Raw genomic sequence first — 20,117 nt, 5'->3', positions numbered from 1 at the left:
TTGAGATGTTTGGATCAGGGTTGGCTGTGCTTTAGCTAACCTGCCTGTGCACTTGTTTTTCCATTTCAATTTGGTGAAATGAGTGGAGAGTAGAGCATGTTAAATGCATTCTACTCCCTCTCCTTTAGCCAGTTAAACTATACACCCAGTAACAGCTACAAGTATTCCAATGTATGTCTCAAAGACGTGCTCATAAAAAGATATTCCAAGCTTTGGAAAGGGGACTTTCTTGTAATCGTCTTCACCTTTTGATTCTCCTGGTTTGTCAGAGGGTGATTGCAAATTGATGTCAATCACTAGTGATTCTGGGGCAGTTCAATGTTAGAAATTCAATTCCCGAAGGATTGTAATTGGGCCTGCCATAAGTCATTCCACTTCAGATGTCTGACAGCCAGCAAAAAAGAGAGATCTTTATTTATTTTGTCTGAAGTCTGTCGCAGAGATGAAATGATGATGATCTGAGTTATTTGTCCTGGCTTTTTAATCATTATATTGCCTTGGTCTTATACTTTGCTTGACACAATGAGCATGAAATATGGAACAATTAAACTGTAATCCAGAGTGAAGGCAATAAGGTTTGAAGTGTTTCAGTCTTTCTTGCAAACCTTCCATGGAATTTCACGAAGAGTGTGTTGTATCATAATAGGGAATGTTTTCTACCAAGTATAATTGGGTAACTACTCCAGTAAGCAGGTATGACATTAACAGGAGAGATATAGCGATGAAAGACTTGAGCTAACACCATCCTTTTGATTAACAAGACAATCAAAAATGTGTCAGTGTCAAAAAGTGTGGCGCTGGACCCTGATTTTTAGCATCTGCAGTCCTCACTTTCTCCAAAAATGTTTCAATGCCTCAGTTAGCAGCACTTTTGTTTCTGAATCAGGAGGTTTAGCTTGCATGTCCTACTCCAGGTAGCTGATCACCCAAATCTGGAAAATTCTAGTCCCCACTTGGAGATGCTGTCTTTCAGATGAAGCATTAAAGCAAGTCCCTGTCTACTGAAGGAGAGATATCCCTATCTTCTTGACCCGTCGATAAACATGTGTAAATTAAATGTGTTTGTCATTGCTTTACTACTGCTTATGACATATCATTCAAAAGCTGTTGTATTTTCTACATGGGAACAACTATTACATTCACAAGTACTTAATTGGCTCTAAATTGTGTTGGGATGAAGTAAAGATATAAAAGTCAATGCAAGTCTTTGTTTTCTTTTTGAAATGTCCCCACCACCTTGGAGATCCTAAAGTTATGTTCTCCAATGATTAACAATGGCCATGCTGATCCTTCTGTGAAAAATTATTTTGCTCTATTTATATCTGTCCTTATTTTCAACTGCAAGGATAACTCATGGTTTGGGAACTGATCAAATTGTTGATACAATTTATTATTGCATTCTTAGCCTTGCAATTATTATTAATATCTCTAAAAGAATTACTTTTAAAACAAAGACAAATTGTTTGGAGGACAGCTAAAATGAAAACCCTTGTGTTTAGAGAAGAACTGCACGGAGAAAGGTTTTTCACACATTATTAATCATTGCATTCTTGCCAACTGTTCTTTATGTTCTCTGGGCACCTCTCTTTCAGGATTTTCTTCCATCTTGAATGCACCTTTTGAGAGCAAGGGAAAAAACTGCTCTGATTCCTTTATGATGTATGAAAGCTCTTTTGCACAATGCATACTCAACGAATGTTAACAAAATAAGGCAAATTGTGTTTTATAAGTGTTATCTTTAATAGTGGAGAAAATAGTTTAGTTGTTCAAAAACTTCTTTATTTGACTCGATGTGGCCATCTGTAGTGAGATTTCTTTTGTGATGTGAAGATAATGCAATATTTTCCAGCCTTTGAATGCCAGATGGTTGCAAGAAGCATCTGTCCCCATTGAAGCAAAGGCACATGCATCTCCCTTGAGCTTCATTGAATGTCATGACCTTTTCTTGCAGGTTGACTGGAATGAATCTACCTTCTCCTGTCATCAGCAGTAAAAACTGGCTGCGGCTTCACTTTACGTCTGATAGTAATCACAAGCAAAAAGGCTTTAGCGCTCATTATCAAGGTAAGAACTTTTCATGTGTGAGTAAATATGGTGCTTTTCTTTTAGGTTAAACATAGTTTGAAACTATAAAATTAAACACACACTTTAATCACAAATGTCCTTCAGGAAGTTCCCTTCTTAAAGTGGGCAGCACAGTGGCACAGTGGTTAGCACTGCTGCCTCACAGCGGCAGAGACCAGGGTTCAATTCCTGCCTCAGTCAACTCTCTGTGTGGAGTTTGCACATTCTCCCCGTGTCTGCGTGGGTTTCCTCCGGGTGCTCTGGTTTCCTCCCACAGTCCAAAAATGTGCAGGTTCAGTGAATTGGCCATGCTAAATTGCCTGTAGTGTTAGGTGAAGGGGTAAATGTAGGGGAATGGGTCTGGGTGGTTTGCGCTTCGGCATGTCAGTGTGGACTTGTTGGGCCGAAGGGCCTGTTTCCACACTGTAAGTAATCTAATCTAATCTAGTGTTTATGATCTGAGCACAAAATGATATTGGAAGCATTAAAAAAAACTGTGCAACGTTAAAAAAATTCAATTAGCAGTGTTTCACTCGCATGAAATTTTATTCAGGCTTCTTCACATGAAAGAGCAAATTGATGCCTACTTTATTGCTGCTTATTTACACATTGTAATACCTGGAGGTGTGGTGCATCTAGTGTCAAATGAGGAATGTTCACATAATGACAGTGTACAGACAGTGACATTTTAAAATTTTATCAAATGTATCTCTACTCTGAAGTTCACCACTTTTGTGCTATTATGTGATCCCAAAAATCAAAAGCTGAGTGAAGGTGTAAGATGGTGCAGTGGTCGATTTTATCTTATTGAAAACCTAAAGAGGCCCAATTTGTCTTAAAACCTCTTCCTCTTATTGGTTACGTTCTTATCTAATCCTGCTGTTCTACATTAAATTTTTATACTTTCATTGGCTACTTGAATTTAATCCTCAGTTTTTCAAAAAGATTTCTATATAGCGGGTATTTGCTTGTGTACCTTTAAACAGACAAATGTTTTCAGAGTTTAAAGTGTATCTATTTATCAGTCAGAGTTTCTTACTGATATATTATCTGCTGAAACATTCAATTAGATTCCCCTAATATTAGTCAACATGCAAATCAGATGAAAAAATGCAAGGAAATACAAGTCTTTGGAGTCTGGTATAGCATGCTTTAAGTAAACAACACTCAGGGGTACTCTCTTCCCTCCCAGATGAGTCGTGCAAACCTAATGAGTTGGGGAAATGAGATTGTGACAGTGTTCTCTGTAGAGAATAACATATTTACTTAATTATGTTTAATGATTTAAGGTATTGATGAAATAAGCATTTCACAGTTTGAAATAGTGAGGAATTGATGTTAATTCACTCAAATATCATGAAGTCACTTGCACACAGTGAAAATTAGGTGCAGAGTACTATATTATAGTTTTCAAACTTTGGCACAAGCTTTGTAAATTACATAAGATTGCTTACAGTGTGGAAACAGGCCCTTCGGCCCAACAAGTCCACACCGCCCCGCCGAAGCACAACCCACCCATACCCCTACATTTACCCCTTACCTAACACTACGGGCAATTCACCTGACCTGCACATCTTTGGACTGTGGGAGGAAACCGGAGCACCTGGAAGAAACCCACGCAGACACAGGGAGGACGTGCAAACTCCACACAGTTAGTCGCCTGAGGCGGGAATTGAACCCGGGTCTCTGGCACTATGAGGCAGCAGTGCTAACCACTGTGACGCCCAGAATGTTCGATGCAATTAGTGTTTAAGCCAATTATAGTTCAAAGAGTCTTAAAATTAAGAAATGAGCCTAACATGTCTGTACTAATATCCTGTGCATTGTACTGTTCTTGAAATTTGGCTTCCTCCAGCTGGTTGGAATGTTCTCTGTGGTGTTGTTTCTTCCATTGTGCTCTGTCAAAATGCAAAAGCAATTATTGATGCAGATGTACCTGGAATCTACCACATGAAGCAACAATTGAAACATCTCTGGTTAATAGGTCCGACAAATTGACTTAATGACTTAACAGTTTTTTCCAATGTGAATACTCAACTGGCACCTTCTTTAACAGAGGTCACACGCCTGGATTTGCCAGTTGGGTAATGAATCTGTGAAAGTCTAATGAGAAACAACCAAAACCAACCACATTAATTTTCAATGTGTTAATGTTAAGCTTGATACAATGTTGATGATTTGTATTTGATATAATAACAAAAGCCTTCTTACTTTTGAAGAGCATGTAATGCTGATCACAGAGGAGCATTGTAACATTTTATACTTCATCAGCTAGTTCTTTGCCTGGGTGCAGGAAGTGCTTCATTGTACAAAAGACCAGAATTAGCTTTTATTGGAGGAAACCCTGTTTCCTCTGCATTACTAACCCTGAGTGATTTTACTCTAGCTTATATGCTGATCATGAATGTATATGTACACCTACTCTGGCTGATGAAGGGTTCTTCATTTTAAAAGGGAATTAACATTGCATTGCCACCTGCGCATTGATTTTTATCTGGTGGTTTGGGGTTTGGAAACTTATTAAAAATGTTCTAGGTTGGAAAATTCATGAACAAAATGGAAAGCCTGAGAGGAGTCTGTTGTCACACCTTCAAATGTTACTATTAAAGACAGCATCGTAACCTAGATGTGTTTTTAGTGCAGTGATTCATCTGTCCTTTAAAGGTAAAGGCCTGTATATGAACTGACCTCTGCATGCACACTCACTATACACTCAAGTGTGGCTCACGAACTGCATTGTAAACGCTAAATGTCATGATCATGGTAGCGCTTTAATCATCACCTGCTCATCAGGGACTGATGAGCTCTGTGAGCAGAATTTTATTGGGATCTGGCCAACACAGGCTATGGTGAGATTTGTGGCAGAATTGGATGAGAAGTCTGATGAGGCCTACCTTGGTCTGGATGTATCACTACCTGGTATGGCAACTGTACCATTCAAAATCGGAGATGGTTACAAAGAGTGATGAACTCGGCCCGGACAATCACAAAGGCCAATCTCCCATCTCCAGAATCCAACTGCAAGGCCCACTGTCAAGGAAAGGCCGCCAGCATTCTTCAAGACCCATCCCATTCTGGCAATGTTTTTCTACAACCTCTACCACTGGGGAGAAGGTACAGAAGCCTGAACACACGCACCAGCCCGTTTTGAAACAGTTCTTATCCTACTGTTGTTAGAATACTGAATGGACTCACAAACTCTTAACATTCGCCTGTACCTATGGTTTTGTTTTTGCTGCTGTTTACCTCTTATTTACTATCGATGCTACTTAACTCTGTGATCTGTCTGTATTGCTCATAAGACAAAGCTTTTCACTGTGCCACTGTGTGGTGGTGACTTGCTAATTCAGGGGAATCTTTAGCTTGTTAAATAACTTATTAATGGCACAACTCAGCTCATTAATACTCAACTTCCTATCTTACCAAATGCACCCAAACAAGCTCGTTATCAACAAATCTTGACATGGAAATCAGAGAGGGTACTTAGTGACTTCAGCTCATCATTGGACGTGAGGTGCTTCCACCTTGCTCAGCATCTCAGGGAATGATCCATGGATACCAGCCACATGCACCCCTTGTCCAGGGACATTGGCATCAGGTATTTACTGACCCTTCATGTCTATCATGGCATCATGTCTGATCTACTTAATGGTGCTTAGGAAGACTTGTATCACAGCACACACCAACAATGATTGCTGAAAGACTACAGCAGAGAGACTGTGCATGCAGGGACAGGCAGGATGGGTAATAAATGAGACACATTTGGTAAGAAGTGATTTTAAAAAAATTCTTGGCAAGAATCCCTCCAAAAAAAATCTCAACACAGCTTGCCCTTTGCCAGAGAAAACTAACAATTACTCCATGGGTTAATTTATTCACTTTCAGTAGAATTCACAACAAACCAACCAATTTCGGCGAGCAGAGTTTGCAGACCCACAGTAGACCAACTTCACAGCAGAGTCACATCATTGGAGACATGCACCCCAATGAATCTTTCAAGCTACACTGGTGTAAAATGACAAAAATATCATGTGACGGAGGGTCAGATATCCTGCAGAAAGTTATGTCAGATTTTCTTGAGTTCTAACTTTGAACAGTGGTTTATATTCTACGGTTAGCTCTTTGGGTTACTGGGAGTAATGGATAGAATGTCATGGGAGTAATTTTCTCCAGGACCACCTGTAAATTAACCCCATGACCAGCTGGGAGGAAGTTAGCCACTGAGTGATGACACATGACCAGGAGAAGGTCTCCAAACTGCACACGAATGGAATACATTTGCTAATTTAAATTCCATCTTCCAGATAAAAACATTGATCGCTGTGGCCAGTGAGAAAATGAAAATAAACAAGGCTTTTAAATGAAAATTAGTCTTATGGTTATGATTTGTGGTGGAAAGTTAGAGTGGACTAGAGGACTCTGGGATCATGTGAGAAACAAAGCTGCTCTTTATATAGACTCATAAGAGTCCAACTGATCCATGTCGACCAGATATCTCAACCTAATCTAGTCCCGCCTGCCAGCACCCAGCCCATATCCCTCCAACCCTTCTTATTCATATACCCATCCAGATGCCTTTTAAATATTGTAATTGTACTACTCTCCACCACTTCCTCTGGCAGCCTATTCTACACATGCACCACCCTCTGCCTGAAAAGGTTGCCCCTTAGGTGTTCTTTATATCTTTCCCCTCTCACCCTAAACCTTCTCGACTCCCCAACCTCAGGGAAAAAACCTTGTCTATTTACACAAGACTTTGTCTATTTACCCTGTCCATGCCCCTCATGATTTTATAAACCTCTATAAGGTCACCCCTCAGCCTCTGATGCTCCAGGGAAAACAGCCCTAGCCTATTCAACCTCTCCCTATAGCTCAAATCCTCCAACCCTGGCAATGTCCTTGTCTAACTTTTCTGAACCTTTTCAAGTTTCAGAACATCCTTCTGATAGGAAGGAGACCAGAATTGCAAGCAGTAATCAAAAAGTGGCCTATCCAATGTTCTTTACAGCTGCAACATGACCTCACAACTCCTGTACTCAATACTCAATGTCTCCTTCACTATCCTATCTACCTGTGACTCCACTTTCAAGGATTTATGAACCTGCACTCCAAGGTCTCTTTGTTTAGGAACACTCCCTAGGACCTTACCATTAAGTGTATAAGTCCTGCTAAGATTTGTTTTCCCAAAATGCAGCACCTCGCATTTATCTGAATTAAACTCCATCTGCCACTTCTCAGCCCATTGGATCATCTGATCAAGATCCCATTGTAATCTTCACTGTCCACTACACCTCCAATTTTGGTGTCATCCACGAACTTACTAACTATACCTCTTAAGTTCACATCCAAATCATTTATATAACTGATGAAAAGTAATGGACGTAGCACTGATCCTGTGGCACTCCACTGGTCACAGGCCTCCAATTTGAAAAACAACCCTCCATCATTACCCTCTGCCAGTTCTGTATCCAAATGGCTAGTTCTCCCTATATTCCATGTGTTGTAACCTTGCTAACCAGACTCTGATGGGGAACCTTGTCAAACACCTTACTGAAGTCCATATAGATCATGTCCACCACTCTGCCCTCAACAATCCTCTTTGTTATTTCTTCAAACAACTCAATCAAGTTTGTGAGACGTGATTTCCCATGCACAAAGTCATGTTGACATTCCTTAATCAGTCCTTGCCTTTCCAAATGCATGTACATCCTGTCCGTCAAGATTTCCTCCAATAACTTGCCCACCACTGACATCAGGTTCATGGTCTATAGTTCCCTGGTTTGTCCCTGCCACCTTTCTTAAATAGTGGCACCACGTTAGCCAAGCTCCAGTCTTCCGGCACCTCACCTGTGACTATCAATGATACAAATATCTCAGCAAGAGGCCCAGCAATCCCTTCTCTAGCTTTACACAGAGTTTAAGGGTACACATGATCAGGTCCTGGGGATTTATCCATCTTTATGCATTTCAAGACATTCAGCACTTCCTCCTCTGTAATATGGACATTCTGCAAGATGTCACCATCCATTCTGTATCTTCCATATCCTTTTTCACAGTAAATACTGATGCAAAATACTCGTTTAGTATCTCCCCCATTTTCTGCGGCTCCATACAAAGGACCTTACTGATCTTTGAGGGGCCCTATTCTCTCCCCAGTTACCCTTTTGTCCTTAGTGTATTTGTAAAAACCCATTGGATTCTCCTTAATGCTATTTGCCAAATTTATCTCATGTCCCCTTTTTGCCCTCCTCATTTCCCTCTTAAGTATACTGCTACTGCCTTTATACTCTTCTAAGGATTCACTCAATCTATCCTGTCTATACATGACATATGCTTCTTTCGTTTTCTTAACCAAACCCTCAATTTCTTTAGTCATCCTTCATTCCCTATACCTACCAGCCTTTCCTTTCACCCTAACAAGAGTATACTGTCTCGAGACTCTTGTTATCTCATTTCTGAAAGCTTCCCATTTTCCAGCCATCCCTTTCCCTGCGAACATCTGCCCCCAATTAGCTTTTGAAAGTTCTTACCTAATACCATCAAAATTGGTCTTTCTCCAATTTAGGAATTCAACTTTTAGATCTGGTCTAACTTTCCCCATCAGTATTCTAAAACTAATGGAAATATGGTCACTAGCCCCAAAGTGCTCCCCCACTGACTCCTCAGTCAACTGCTCTGTCTTATTTCTCAAGAGGAGGTCATGTTTTGCACCTTTTTTAGTAGGTACATCCACATACTGAATCATAAAATTTTCTTGTACGTGCTTAACAAATTCCTCTCCATCGAAACCGTTAACACAATGGCAGTCCCAGTCTATGTTTGTAAAGTTAAAATCCACTACCATAACCACCCTATTATTCTTACGGAAAACTGAGATCTTCATACAAATTTGTTTGTCAATTTCCCTTTGACTATTAGGGGGTCTGTAATACAACCCAAAAAGGTGATCATCCCTTTCTTATTAGTCAGTTCCACCCAAATAACTTTCCTGGATGTATTTCCAGGAATATCCTCCCTCAATTAAGCTGTAATGCTATCCCTTATCAAAAATGCCACTCCCCTTCCTCTCTTGCCTCCCTTTCTATCCTTTTTGTAGCATTTGTATCCTGGAACATTATGCTGCCAGTCCAGTTCACCGCTGAGCCAAATTTCTGTAATTGCTATGATATGTCAGTCCCATGTTACGAACCATGCTATGAGTTCACCTGCCTTCCCTGTTAGGTCCCTTGCATTGAAATAAATGCAAGTTTAATTTATTTGGTTTTAAAGTTTAAGTTATGTTGCTCTTTATGCTTGGCAGACATCTTTTCTATATTTCTTAATCAATTTGAGATTTTGTTTGATGAAATATACACAAGAGTAGGTTATTCAGCACCTCTGGCTTGTTCGGACAAATTACATCATTGTAGTATGGACATCCTCTTCATGTATCTGCTGCAGTTTCATATCCCTTGATTCTTTGCCCAACATGAAGTCTCAATAATGTTCTTTATAATTTATTAATTTTATAAATTAACACAGCACCTGCAAACCTTTGTTGAGAATCATCCAGATTTTCATTACTTTTCAAATGAAGCATGCACTCTCTAATTTTACTCTTGACTGATCTAGCTCTCATTTAATGATCAATTTAAGGTTGTCCCCTTGTGATTTTGGATTTTGGTGTTTGGTTTCTCTGAAAAGGACCATAAGATTTAGTTGCAAGAGTTTGCCATAAAGGGTGGCAGATGGTGGAATTTGAATTCATTAAAGATTTGGAATTTAGAGTCTCATGAAGATCGTGAAACCATCGTTACAGAAACCCACCTCCTCTAGGGAAAAAGCTCTGCTGACCTTACCTGGTCTGGCCTCCATGTGACTCAACCAGCTTTACCTGATCTGGTCTACGTGTGACTCCACCGGCCTTACCTGGTTTGGCCTACATATGACTCCACCGGCCTTCCCTGGTCTGGCCTACATGTGACTCCACCGGCCTTACCAGGTCTGGTCTACATGTGACTCCACCGGCCTTACCTGGTCTGGTCTAAATGTGACTCTACTGGCCTTATCTGGTCTGGTCTAAATGTGACTAGACAATAGACAATAGATGCAGGAGTAGGCCATTCTGCCCTTCGAGCCTGCACCGCCATTCAATATGATCATGGCTGATCATTCCTAATCAGTATCCTGTTACAGCCTTATCTCCATAACCCTTGACTCCACTATCTTTAAGAGCTCTATCCAATTCTTTCTTAAATGAATCCAGAGACTGGGCCTCCACTGGCCTCTGGGGCAGAGCATTCCACACAGCCACCACTCTCTGGGTGAAGTAGTTTCTCCTCATCTCTGTCCTAAATGGTCTACCCCGTATTTTTAAGTTGTGTCCTCTGGTTCGGCATTCCCCCATCAACGGAAATATGTTCACTCCTGCCAGAGTGTCCAGTCCTTTCATAATCCTATACGTTTCAATCAAATCCCCTCTCAGTCTTCTAAACTCAAGGGTATACAAGCCCAGTCGCTTCAGTCTTTCCGTGTAAGGCAATCCTGCCATTCCAGGAATTGACCTCGTGAACCTACGCTGCACTCCCTCAATAGCCAGAATGTCTTTCCTCAAATTTGGAGACCAGAACTGTACACAGTACTCCAGGTGTGGTCTCACCAGGGCCCTGTACAGCTGCAGAAGCACCTCTTTGCTTCTATACTCAATCCCTCTTGTTATGAAGGCCAGCATGCTATTAGCCTTCTTCACGACCTGCTGTACCTGCATGCTTGCCTTCATTGACTGGTGGACAAGAACACCTAGATCTCTCTGAACAGCCCCTTTACCTAATTTGATACCATTGAGGTAGTAATCTGCCTTCCTGTTCTTGCCACCAAAGTGGATAACCAGACATTTATCCACATTAAACTGCATCTGCCATGCATCTGCCCACTCACCTAACTTGTCCAGGTCACCCTGTAATCCCCTAACATCCTCATCACATTTCACCCTACCACCTAGCTTTGTGTCATCAGCAAATTTGCTAATGTTATTGCTGATACCATCTTCTATATCATTTACATATATTGTAAAAAGCTGCGGTCCCAGCACGGATCCCTGCAGTACCCCACTGGTCACTGCCTGCCATTCCGAAATGGAGCCGTTAATCACTACCCTTTGTTTCCTATTAGCCAACCAATTCTCTATCCAATCTAGTACTTTGCCCCCAATCCCGTGCGCCCTAATTTTACTCACTAACCTCTTGTGACTCTACCGGCCTTATCTGGTCTGGCCTACATGTGACTCCACCGGCCTTATCTGGTCTGGCCTACATGTGACTCCACCGGCCTTCCCTGGTCTGGCCTACATGTGACTCCACCGGCCTTACCCGGTCCGGTCTACATGTGACTCCACCGGCCTTACCCGGTCTGGTCTACATGTGACTCCACCGGCTTTATCTGGTCTGGCCTACATGTGACTCCAAACCTTTTGCAAATGGTTGACTCTTCACTGATGTCTGGGCAATTAGAGATGGGCAATAAATGCTGGCCAGGCCAGGAATGCCTAGCTCTCATGAATTTAAAAAAATCTAACCTATTGAGTCTGCTTGTTTAATGAGATCACAGCTGATCGGATAACCCTCAACTCCACAGATTCAGTACCCTCTATGAGAAGAAATTCCTCTCCATTTATGTTTTAAATAGGTGACCCAGTACTCTGAGATTATGCTCTCTGGTCCAAGACTTTGCCACAAAGGGAAACAAACTTTCAAATTCCAAGTCCCTGAAGAATCTTGAGTGTTCAATAAGGTCTCCTTTCATTCTTGCCAACTTCAATATGTACAGACCCAAACTCTCTCATACAACGTTCCCTCCATTGGATCAGCTTAGTTAATCTTCTCTGAACTACATCTAATGCTAGCAATGCTTTCCTTAGATATGATGTGGAGATGCCATTGTCTAACCTGAGATATCACCTCTTGTATTTTGATAAAACTTTTAACTAGCTAGGGACAAAGACTTGAAAGGAATCTGGATTTTGCATTTTAATTAGCAATCTACCTCCTCACTAATTAAAGGATTCAACAACGGCAGCTTATTTTCAAGTTTTTTAACTTTTTGCTTCTCAATACTTTGTCTTATACTTCCTTATCATACCATGCCTGAGGATGGAGCAGAGCTCTGAAAGCTTGCAATTCCAGATATAGCTGTTGGACTATAACCTTGTGTCCTTTGAGTTTTGTCCTTCCTTAAATAAGGAGACCATAACTGTTAATTGTACTCCAGCGAACAGTGGTCTGTTCGTGCTGTTTAAGTTGAGCATGTTCTGTAGTTTCAGCATTTAAAATACACCTTACGAAATCAATTTAAAATTTTTAAACATTCCAGTGGTCATCCTTCAGTGCCTCACTTTTAGGCAGTTTGTCCTCATAAATCAGTCTTTTAATTTCTCAGATTCTGGTGAACCTGAGCTGTATTTGTTGCCGATGTGTCTTCCCGGGTTTTGGTGGCCAAAGCTAAATGCGATATTTTGCTTATGTTTGGTAGCTGTTGTCTTTATAGAAACATGCTGGGTGTACTTCTTGCTCTGGCGAACAGTTCATATAAAACAGGCCTGACTGCCAAAATTGAAAGTGTCTCTTGCCAATGTGTCAGGGGACAGCAGAGCAGAGACTGCACATCCATCTGTAACCAGAAAGAAAATCATCCATCATGACTCCGAAGTATTCGCCTTGAAAATTAGGTTGAAGAAGCTGACAAAAACAGCGCTTAACATAGATATTAAAATGGAAACTACAGTAGGACATGAACCTGTGATAATTCATGGTGCAGGCACATTAAGCAATCCATCATTTTTTATTGCAAGGGGGAACCGAAAGTACACAAAAGTGTAGTTCCACGGCAGCCGTGAATTTAGAAATTATTCAACGCGCTGTGAGTTCTGAAGGTACAAGATTTATTTCCAAACAGTGTCTGTCAGGGGATATGCACCTCTGCAAGAAAAATCGTGCAATTGGACATTGTTTTGGGAGTAACTTTCAGCAGTTATTTAACCTCGAAGAATGACAGATATTTGAAGTATAAAAATAAGTGTAACTTTATTTTAGCGGAGATGTCAGCCCTTTGAGAAATGTGTTCATGTCTCCATTAAGATAATGGACAGGGAAAGTCATATGAATCCGTTATGAATAGACCTATTATTATTGTCAAGATTAATGTCCCGCCCACATTGTTGTGTTGACTCTGCTCGATAAGAATAATTTTATTTTACTGGAGATGAAGAACATTGCACACCATGATCATTTGTTTAAAAAATTGCAATGCACACAAATGTGAACTGCAGGAAAAGGTGAATTCTGCTAACTTGTAAAATTGAGATGGGGAGAAGTTCATTCACAGAATACCAGTCATAACCCTCTTGACACTCTTCCATCCTGCAATTTCTCCCTCTGTATCTTCATTTTTCTGATATTGATCATCACAAGTCATTTTTAAATTTCTTCAAGGACCTTGCAATCAAGGGAATAGTTCAGGCCTTCTCCCATTTTTGTTGCACAAGGACAGTTTTTCAGAAAGATTGTGCATTTTAAGACATTTTTCTTGATTAAAGAGTCTGTTTCGAGCTGAACTGATAATGATCGTGAAAAGGCTGAATGGGCAAAACATGGAAATAGAGAGAATATACTTCCATGGCCCAATCAGGAACAAAGTTCCATAAATAGATGAAATCATTATCGAACAGGGGTATGTGGAGATATTTCTCAGCCAAACTGGTTTGAAAGTGGAATGGTTGCAAAGAACTCATTAGGGTATATAGATTTGATGTCTTCAGGAACAAAGTACACAAAAGGAAAAAGAAAAGAAACATGCAGGACTGAGAAAATGTGAATAATTGGGAGGAGAGACATGCCTTTTTGTTTGGCAGTTGACTTATTCTGCGACTACTTTTATGTCCAATTGCATATGCAGGGTAATAGCCTGCGTGGCCACACTCATTGTCTGGTCCCCAACTGTATGTTTAAAATCTATCCTATTGACTCAATTTCTGTCTCCACAAATGTCACCTGATTTGCTGTGTGCTTTCAGCACTTTCAGTTTTTATTTTATCCTCGTCTATCATGTTGAGGTTATGCAAAACATTGGTGAGGGCTCTTCTGAAATGCTGTGTACAGTTTTGGTCACCCAGTTGTTGGAAAGATATTATTAATTTAGAGAGGGTTGAGAAGAAATTTACCAGGATGTCACTGGCTATGGAAGGTTTGAGATATAAAGAAAAGCTGGATAGGATGGGACATTTTTCACTGGAGCGTAGGAGGTTGAGAGGTGACCTTACAGAGGTTTATAAAATGATGTGAGATATAGATACGGTTGACGGTAGATTTTTGTTTTCTCTGGTTTCGGGGATTTTAAGATGGGGGGCACATTTTTAGGGTGAGAGCAGAGAGATTTAAAAAAGACATGAAGGACAAGTATTTTACAGAGAGGGTGGTTCATGTGTGGAATGATCTTTCTGAGAAAGTGATGGATGTGGGCACAGTTGTAACATTTAAAAGACATTTGGAAAAACATATAAATAAGAAAGCTCAGGAGAGATATGCGCCAGGAGCAGGCAGGTGGGGCTAGTTTAGTTTGGGATTATGTTCGGCGTGGCCTAGTTGGACTGAAGGGTCTGTTTCAGTGCTCAATGACTCTATGACTCCAAATAATCTCTTTTCATAAATTAAGCTGGGATGAAGTAGATTCTAGTTTTAATATCATTTGAGGACTCATTCAAAAGATTGGGAAATTTAGTTGATTTGAATTACTGAAGAATGCCTGGACATAGTTTTTTTTTAAAAAATATGAAGTTACTGAAAGGAAACTTGAAATTTGGTTTTTAAGAAAACATTGACTGGAAAATCAATTAAGCAAAATAAACAGCCAGACCCTTAAAGACTATAGGACTGCTTTACAGGTAAGTCATATATTTGGGTTTCTGGCTGTCTGGATATTTTCCTTCGGCTATTGTTTGGCAAAGGAAGTTGAAGTACAACCCACTAAGGCAGGAGTCATTCAAATCATCCTCTTCCACCTATTTTGGAGAAACCTCTTTGTGAATCTCCAGTGAAATGTGAAAAAAACTGATGCAGCAACTCTCCTGCTAAATTTCTGGAAGATTTCCTCTTGACATCTCCTGAACTGCTTCTGAAAACATCCCAGTGACAACATGTGATTAGTGAAAACAGGCTACATGCAGCAGGATGCCAGACCAAAAGCCATCTGGAGCATTTCATGTCTTAATCTTTTCACTTCAAGAAATATCACATTATTTGGCAAAATATTTTGTTTTTTAAATTGATAACTGCCGAGAAAGTTCCTTTACTTTTGCATTAACCAGTGTGTGCAATGTATGCTTGTTTGTTTATTAAAAAGACGTAATATGTATGCTATCGTATTTCAAATTGCACATTATTCAATGTTACTTCTATGTTGAGTAAATGTTGTTTTATCATAAATCATTAATTATGTTGTTTATTAATGAAAATGGTGGATGGATTTATTTTTATTTTCTAAAAGTGGTACTGAAACCTTAACAGGTAAATGGGTCAAAAACAGAAACATATATTGTGAACAGTGAAATTGTGGAATTAGTTTTTGATTAAATTTGGTCTCATTTGAATGATTAATGCATATAGCTTTTGCCCCTCCAAGGCTCTTTTGACCTCCCTGTTTCTAGTTTTTTCCCTCATTTAGAAACTATACTTGACTATCCTTTTTAGGCTTTACAATGGATGCTCTACATTAAAATTCTCCTGACACCCCAAAGTCTATTCACCATCAACAAGGCATAAGTCGGGAGTGTGATGGAATACTCCCCACACTTGCCTGGATAGATGCAGCTCCAACAACACTCAAGAAATTTGGCAGCATCCAGGACAAAGCTACCCACTTGGTTGACACTACATCTACTAACATTCAATCCCTCTACCACCAGTGTTCACTAACAGTAGTGTATACTATCTACAAGATGCATGGCAGAAATTCACCAAAAATCCTTAGAGAGCACCTTCCAAACCCACAACCACTTCCAGCGAGAAGGACAAAGGGAGCAGGTACAAGGGAACACCACCACCTGCAAGTTTCCCTCCAAGGCACTCACCATCCTGACTTGGAAATATACCTCCGTTCCTTCAGAGTCGTTGGGTCAAAATCCTGCAATTCCCTCCCTACCAGCATTGTGGGTTAATCCACAGCAAGTGGACTGCAGCGATTCAAGAAGGCAGCTTCCCACCACCTTCTCAAGGGCAAATAGGGATGGGTTATCAATGCTGGCCAGCCAGCAGCGCCCAAGTCCCACAAATGAATAAACTTTCTTTTAAAATGTTGCCACAGTTCTGCCCATTTACGTAATCTATCAATGTTCCTTTGTAATTTTGTGTTTCCATCCACATTGCTCATAATGTCATCTTTTTTTGTGTCATTCGTACATTTTGATATGTGACTTTCAATCCTATTACTTATATTGTTGATATATCCATTGAATGACTGCGGCCTCAATCTTTCAGAGTGGGACAATACTTCTCACATCCTTTCAATTATAGTGCTCTGTCCACTTAACTGTCACCACTGTGTGGCACCGCCACCATGTGAAATGGGACATACTTTGTAGAGATCTAGAAATGCAAAGCTGGGCATCCCTGAAGCACTATGGGCCATTAGCAGCAGCAGAATCTAAACATTGGACCTTGACATTCAAAGACACTACCATATCTGAAACCCCCATAATGAACATCCTCGGGGCTACCTTTGACTGGAAACTGAGATGAACTATCCATATAAACACTGTAGCTACAAGAACAGATCAGAGTCTTGAAATTCTGCAGCCAGCGATTCAACTCCTGTATCCCTAATTCCACTTTCTTTCAGGCACCAGTCTCAAATGATGAAAGACTTTTGATTTGCCTGAACGAGAGCAGCTCCTAAAAGAAGCTTGCACTATCCAAGACAAGACAACCCAATTCATTTTCACTCCATTCACCACCTTCAACTCACTCTCTCCACCACAAATACACAGTGGTTGCAGTGTATACCATCTACTGGATGCATTTCAGTAACTCACCACTGATCCTTTGACAGCATTTCCAAACCTGTAACCTCTACCATCTGAAGGAGGATGTCAAATACATGGGAAACTGCCTCTTCCCCTCCAAGTCACACATCATCCTGATTTGGAACGATATCACTGTTCCTTATTGTTGCTGAGTTAAAATCCTGGAACTCCCTTACTATCAGTACTGTGGGTCCCTACACTCAAGCACTGTAGCAATTTAAGATCACAGCTCATCACAACTGGCACGGTGGCTCAGTGGTTAGCACTGCTGCCTCATAGCACTAGGGACCCAGGTTCAACCCCAGCCTCGGGCAACTGTCTGTGTGGAGTTTGCACATTCTTTCCCTATCTGTTTGGGTTCCCTCCGGGTGCTCCAGTTTCTTCCCACAGTCCAACGATGCGCAGGTTCGGTGAATTGGCCATGCCTAATTGTCCATAGCGTTCAGGAGTATGTAGGTTAGGTTGGTCAGGGGTAAACGTAGAGAAATGAGTCTAGGTGGGTTACTCTTTGGAGGGTTGATGTGGACTTGTTGGGCCAACGGGCCTGTTTCCACAATGTAGAGATTCTAACCTTCTTCAGGACAGTTAGGGCTGGTAATTAATATTGACCCAGCCATTGAAATGCATAAACCCACAAAAAGCTTATTTCCTAACAAGGTCAATACTTTTTCTTCAGTTCTATGAAGTTCAACTTCATCGAACAGTCTTTTTTTCTGGGAAATTATCAAGTAGATACTTAACGATTAGTATCCACAACATTCCCTGTCCACTACTGAATACCTCCCTTTTTCACTCTCTGTTTTCTTTTCTGCGATAACCTTTAATATGGCACTATATCCAGTGCTGTCTGGAATGCTTAGAGTTGTGCAACTGAAGAAGTAGCACGATTTCTAACTACTGAATGGGTCTGCCTTCAAGCTCTCGTATGTCAATCTCTTAAATTTAAACAAAAAACCAAAAGGTTCTGAAGGTTTTCCAGCGCTGCAGAAGGGTCACTGGACCTGAAACATTAGCTAAACAGTCAGGACAGGCAGGGACAAGGTAGGACTAATAAATTAAACTGCATTTATTTCAATGCAAGGGGCCTAACAGGGAAGGCAGATCAACTCATGGCATGGTAGGTAACATGGGACTGACATATCATAGCAATTACAGAAGCATGGCTCAGGGTGAACTGAACTGGCAGCTTAATGTTCCAGGATAAATATACTACAGGAAAGATAGAAAGGGAGGCAAGAGAGGAGGGAGAGTGGTGTTTTTGATAAGGGATAGCATTACAGCTGTGCTGAGGGAGGATATTCCTGGAAATACATCCAGGGAAGTTATTTGGGTGGAACTGAGAAATACAACAGGGATGATCACCTTATTGGGATTGTATTATAGACCCTTTAATAGTCAAGGGAAATTGAGAAACAAACTTGTAAGGAGATTTCAGCTATCTGTAAGAATATATGGTGGTTATGGTAGGGGATTTTAACATTCCAAACATAGACTGGGACTGCCATAGTGTAAAGGGTTTAGATAGAGAGGAATTTGTTAAGTGCATACAAGGAAATGTTCTGATTCAGTATGCGGATGTACCTACTAGAGAAGGTGCAAAACTTGACCAATTCTTGGGAAATAAGGCAGGGCAGGTGTCTGAGGTGTCAGTGGGGGAGCACTATGGGGCCAGCGACCATAATTCTATTAGATTTAAAATAGTGATGGAAAAGGATAGACCAGATCTAAAAGTTGAAGTTCTAAATTGGAGAAAGGCCAATTTTGACAGTATTAGGCAAGAACTTTCAAAAGCTGATTAGGGGCACATGTTTGCAGGTAAAGGGACGGCTAGAAAATGGGAAGCCTTCAGAAATGAGATAACGAGAACCCAGAGAAAGTATATTCCTGTTCGGGTGAAAGGCAAGGCTGGTAGGGATAGGGAATGCTGGATGACTAAAGAAATTGAGGGTTTGGTTAAGAAAAAGAAGGAAGCATATGTCAGGTATAGACAGGATAGATCGAGTGAATCCTTAGAAGAGTATAAAGAAAGTAGGATTATACTTAAGAGGGAAATCAGGAGGGCAAAAAGGAGACATGAGATAGCTTTGGAAAATAGAATCAAGGACAATCCAAAGGGTTTTTACAAATACATTAAGGACAAAAGGGTAACTGGGGAGACAATAGGGTTCCTCAAAGATCAGCAAGGCAGCCTCTGTGAGGCGCCTCAGAAAATGGGGGAGATACTAAATGAGTATTTTGCATCTGTATTTACTGTGGAAAAGGAAATTGAAGATATAGAATGTAGGCAAATAGATTAGATTAGATTACTTACAGTGTGGAAACAGGCCCTTTGGCCGAACAATTCCACACTGACCCGCCGAAGCGCAACCCACCCAGACCCATTCCCCTACATTTACCCCTTCACCTAACACTATAGGCAATGGTGACATCTTGCAAAATGTCCATATTACAGAGGAGGAAGTGTGTTGAAATGAGTAAAGGTGGATAAATCCCCAGGACCTGATCAGGTGTACCCTAGAACTCCGTGGAAAGCTAGAGAAGTGATTTCTGGGCCACTTGCTGAGATATTTGTGCCGGAAGACTGAAGGTTGGCTAACGTGGTGCCACCGTTCAAGAAGGGTGGTAAGGACAAGCCAGGGAACTATAGACCAGTGATCCTGATGTTGGTGGTGGGCAAGTTGTTGGAGGGAATCCTGAGGGACAAGATGTACATATATTTGGAAAGGCAAGGACTGATTAGGGATGGTCAACATGGCTTGTGTGTGGAAAATCATGTCTCACAAACTTGATTGAGTTTTTTGAAGAAGTAACAAAGAGGATTAATGAGGGCAAAGTGGCAGATGTGATCTATATGAACTTCAGTAAGGTGTTCGACAAGGTTCCCCATGGGAGACTGGTTAGCAAGGTTAGATCTCATGGAATACAGGGAGAACTAGCCATTTTGATACAGAACTGGCTCAAAGGTAGAAGACAAAGGGTGGTGGTGGAGGGTTGTTTTTCAGAC

At 40.8% G+C, this 20,117-nt stretch overlaps 1 protein-coding gene across 1 annotated transcript in view; it reads left to right on the top strand.

The window, feature by feature from the left end:
- Nucleotides 1–1,957: 1,957 nt before the first annotated feature.
- The window catches only part of csmd2 (CUB and Sushi multiple domains 2), a 602,495-nt gene continuing 584,335 nt past the window's right edge, over nucleotides 1,958–20,117 (top strand). The window contains exon 1 of the mRNA XM_072548527.1: nucleotides 1,958–2,064. Within this exon, the coding sequence (XP_072404628.1) occupies nucleotides 1,962–2,064 (103 nt within the window). The 5' untranslated portion in view covers nucleotides 1,958–1,961. The remainder of the gene's footprint in view (nucleotides 2,065–20,117) is intronic.

Source organism: Chiloscyllium punctatum, chromosome 27, assembly GCF_047496795.1.
Source record: "Chiloscyllium punctatum isolate Juve2018m chromosome 27, sChiPun1.3, whole genome shotgun sequence".
Taxonomy (NCBI): domain Eukaryota; kingdom Metazoa; phylum Chordata; class Chondrichthyes; order Orectolobiformes; family Hemiscylliidae; genus Chiloscyllium; species Chiloscyllium punctatum.
The sequence above is the reverse complement of the archived record's forward strand: the minus strand, read 5'-3'. Positions and strand labels throughout refer to the sequence as shown.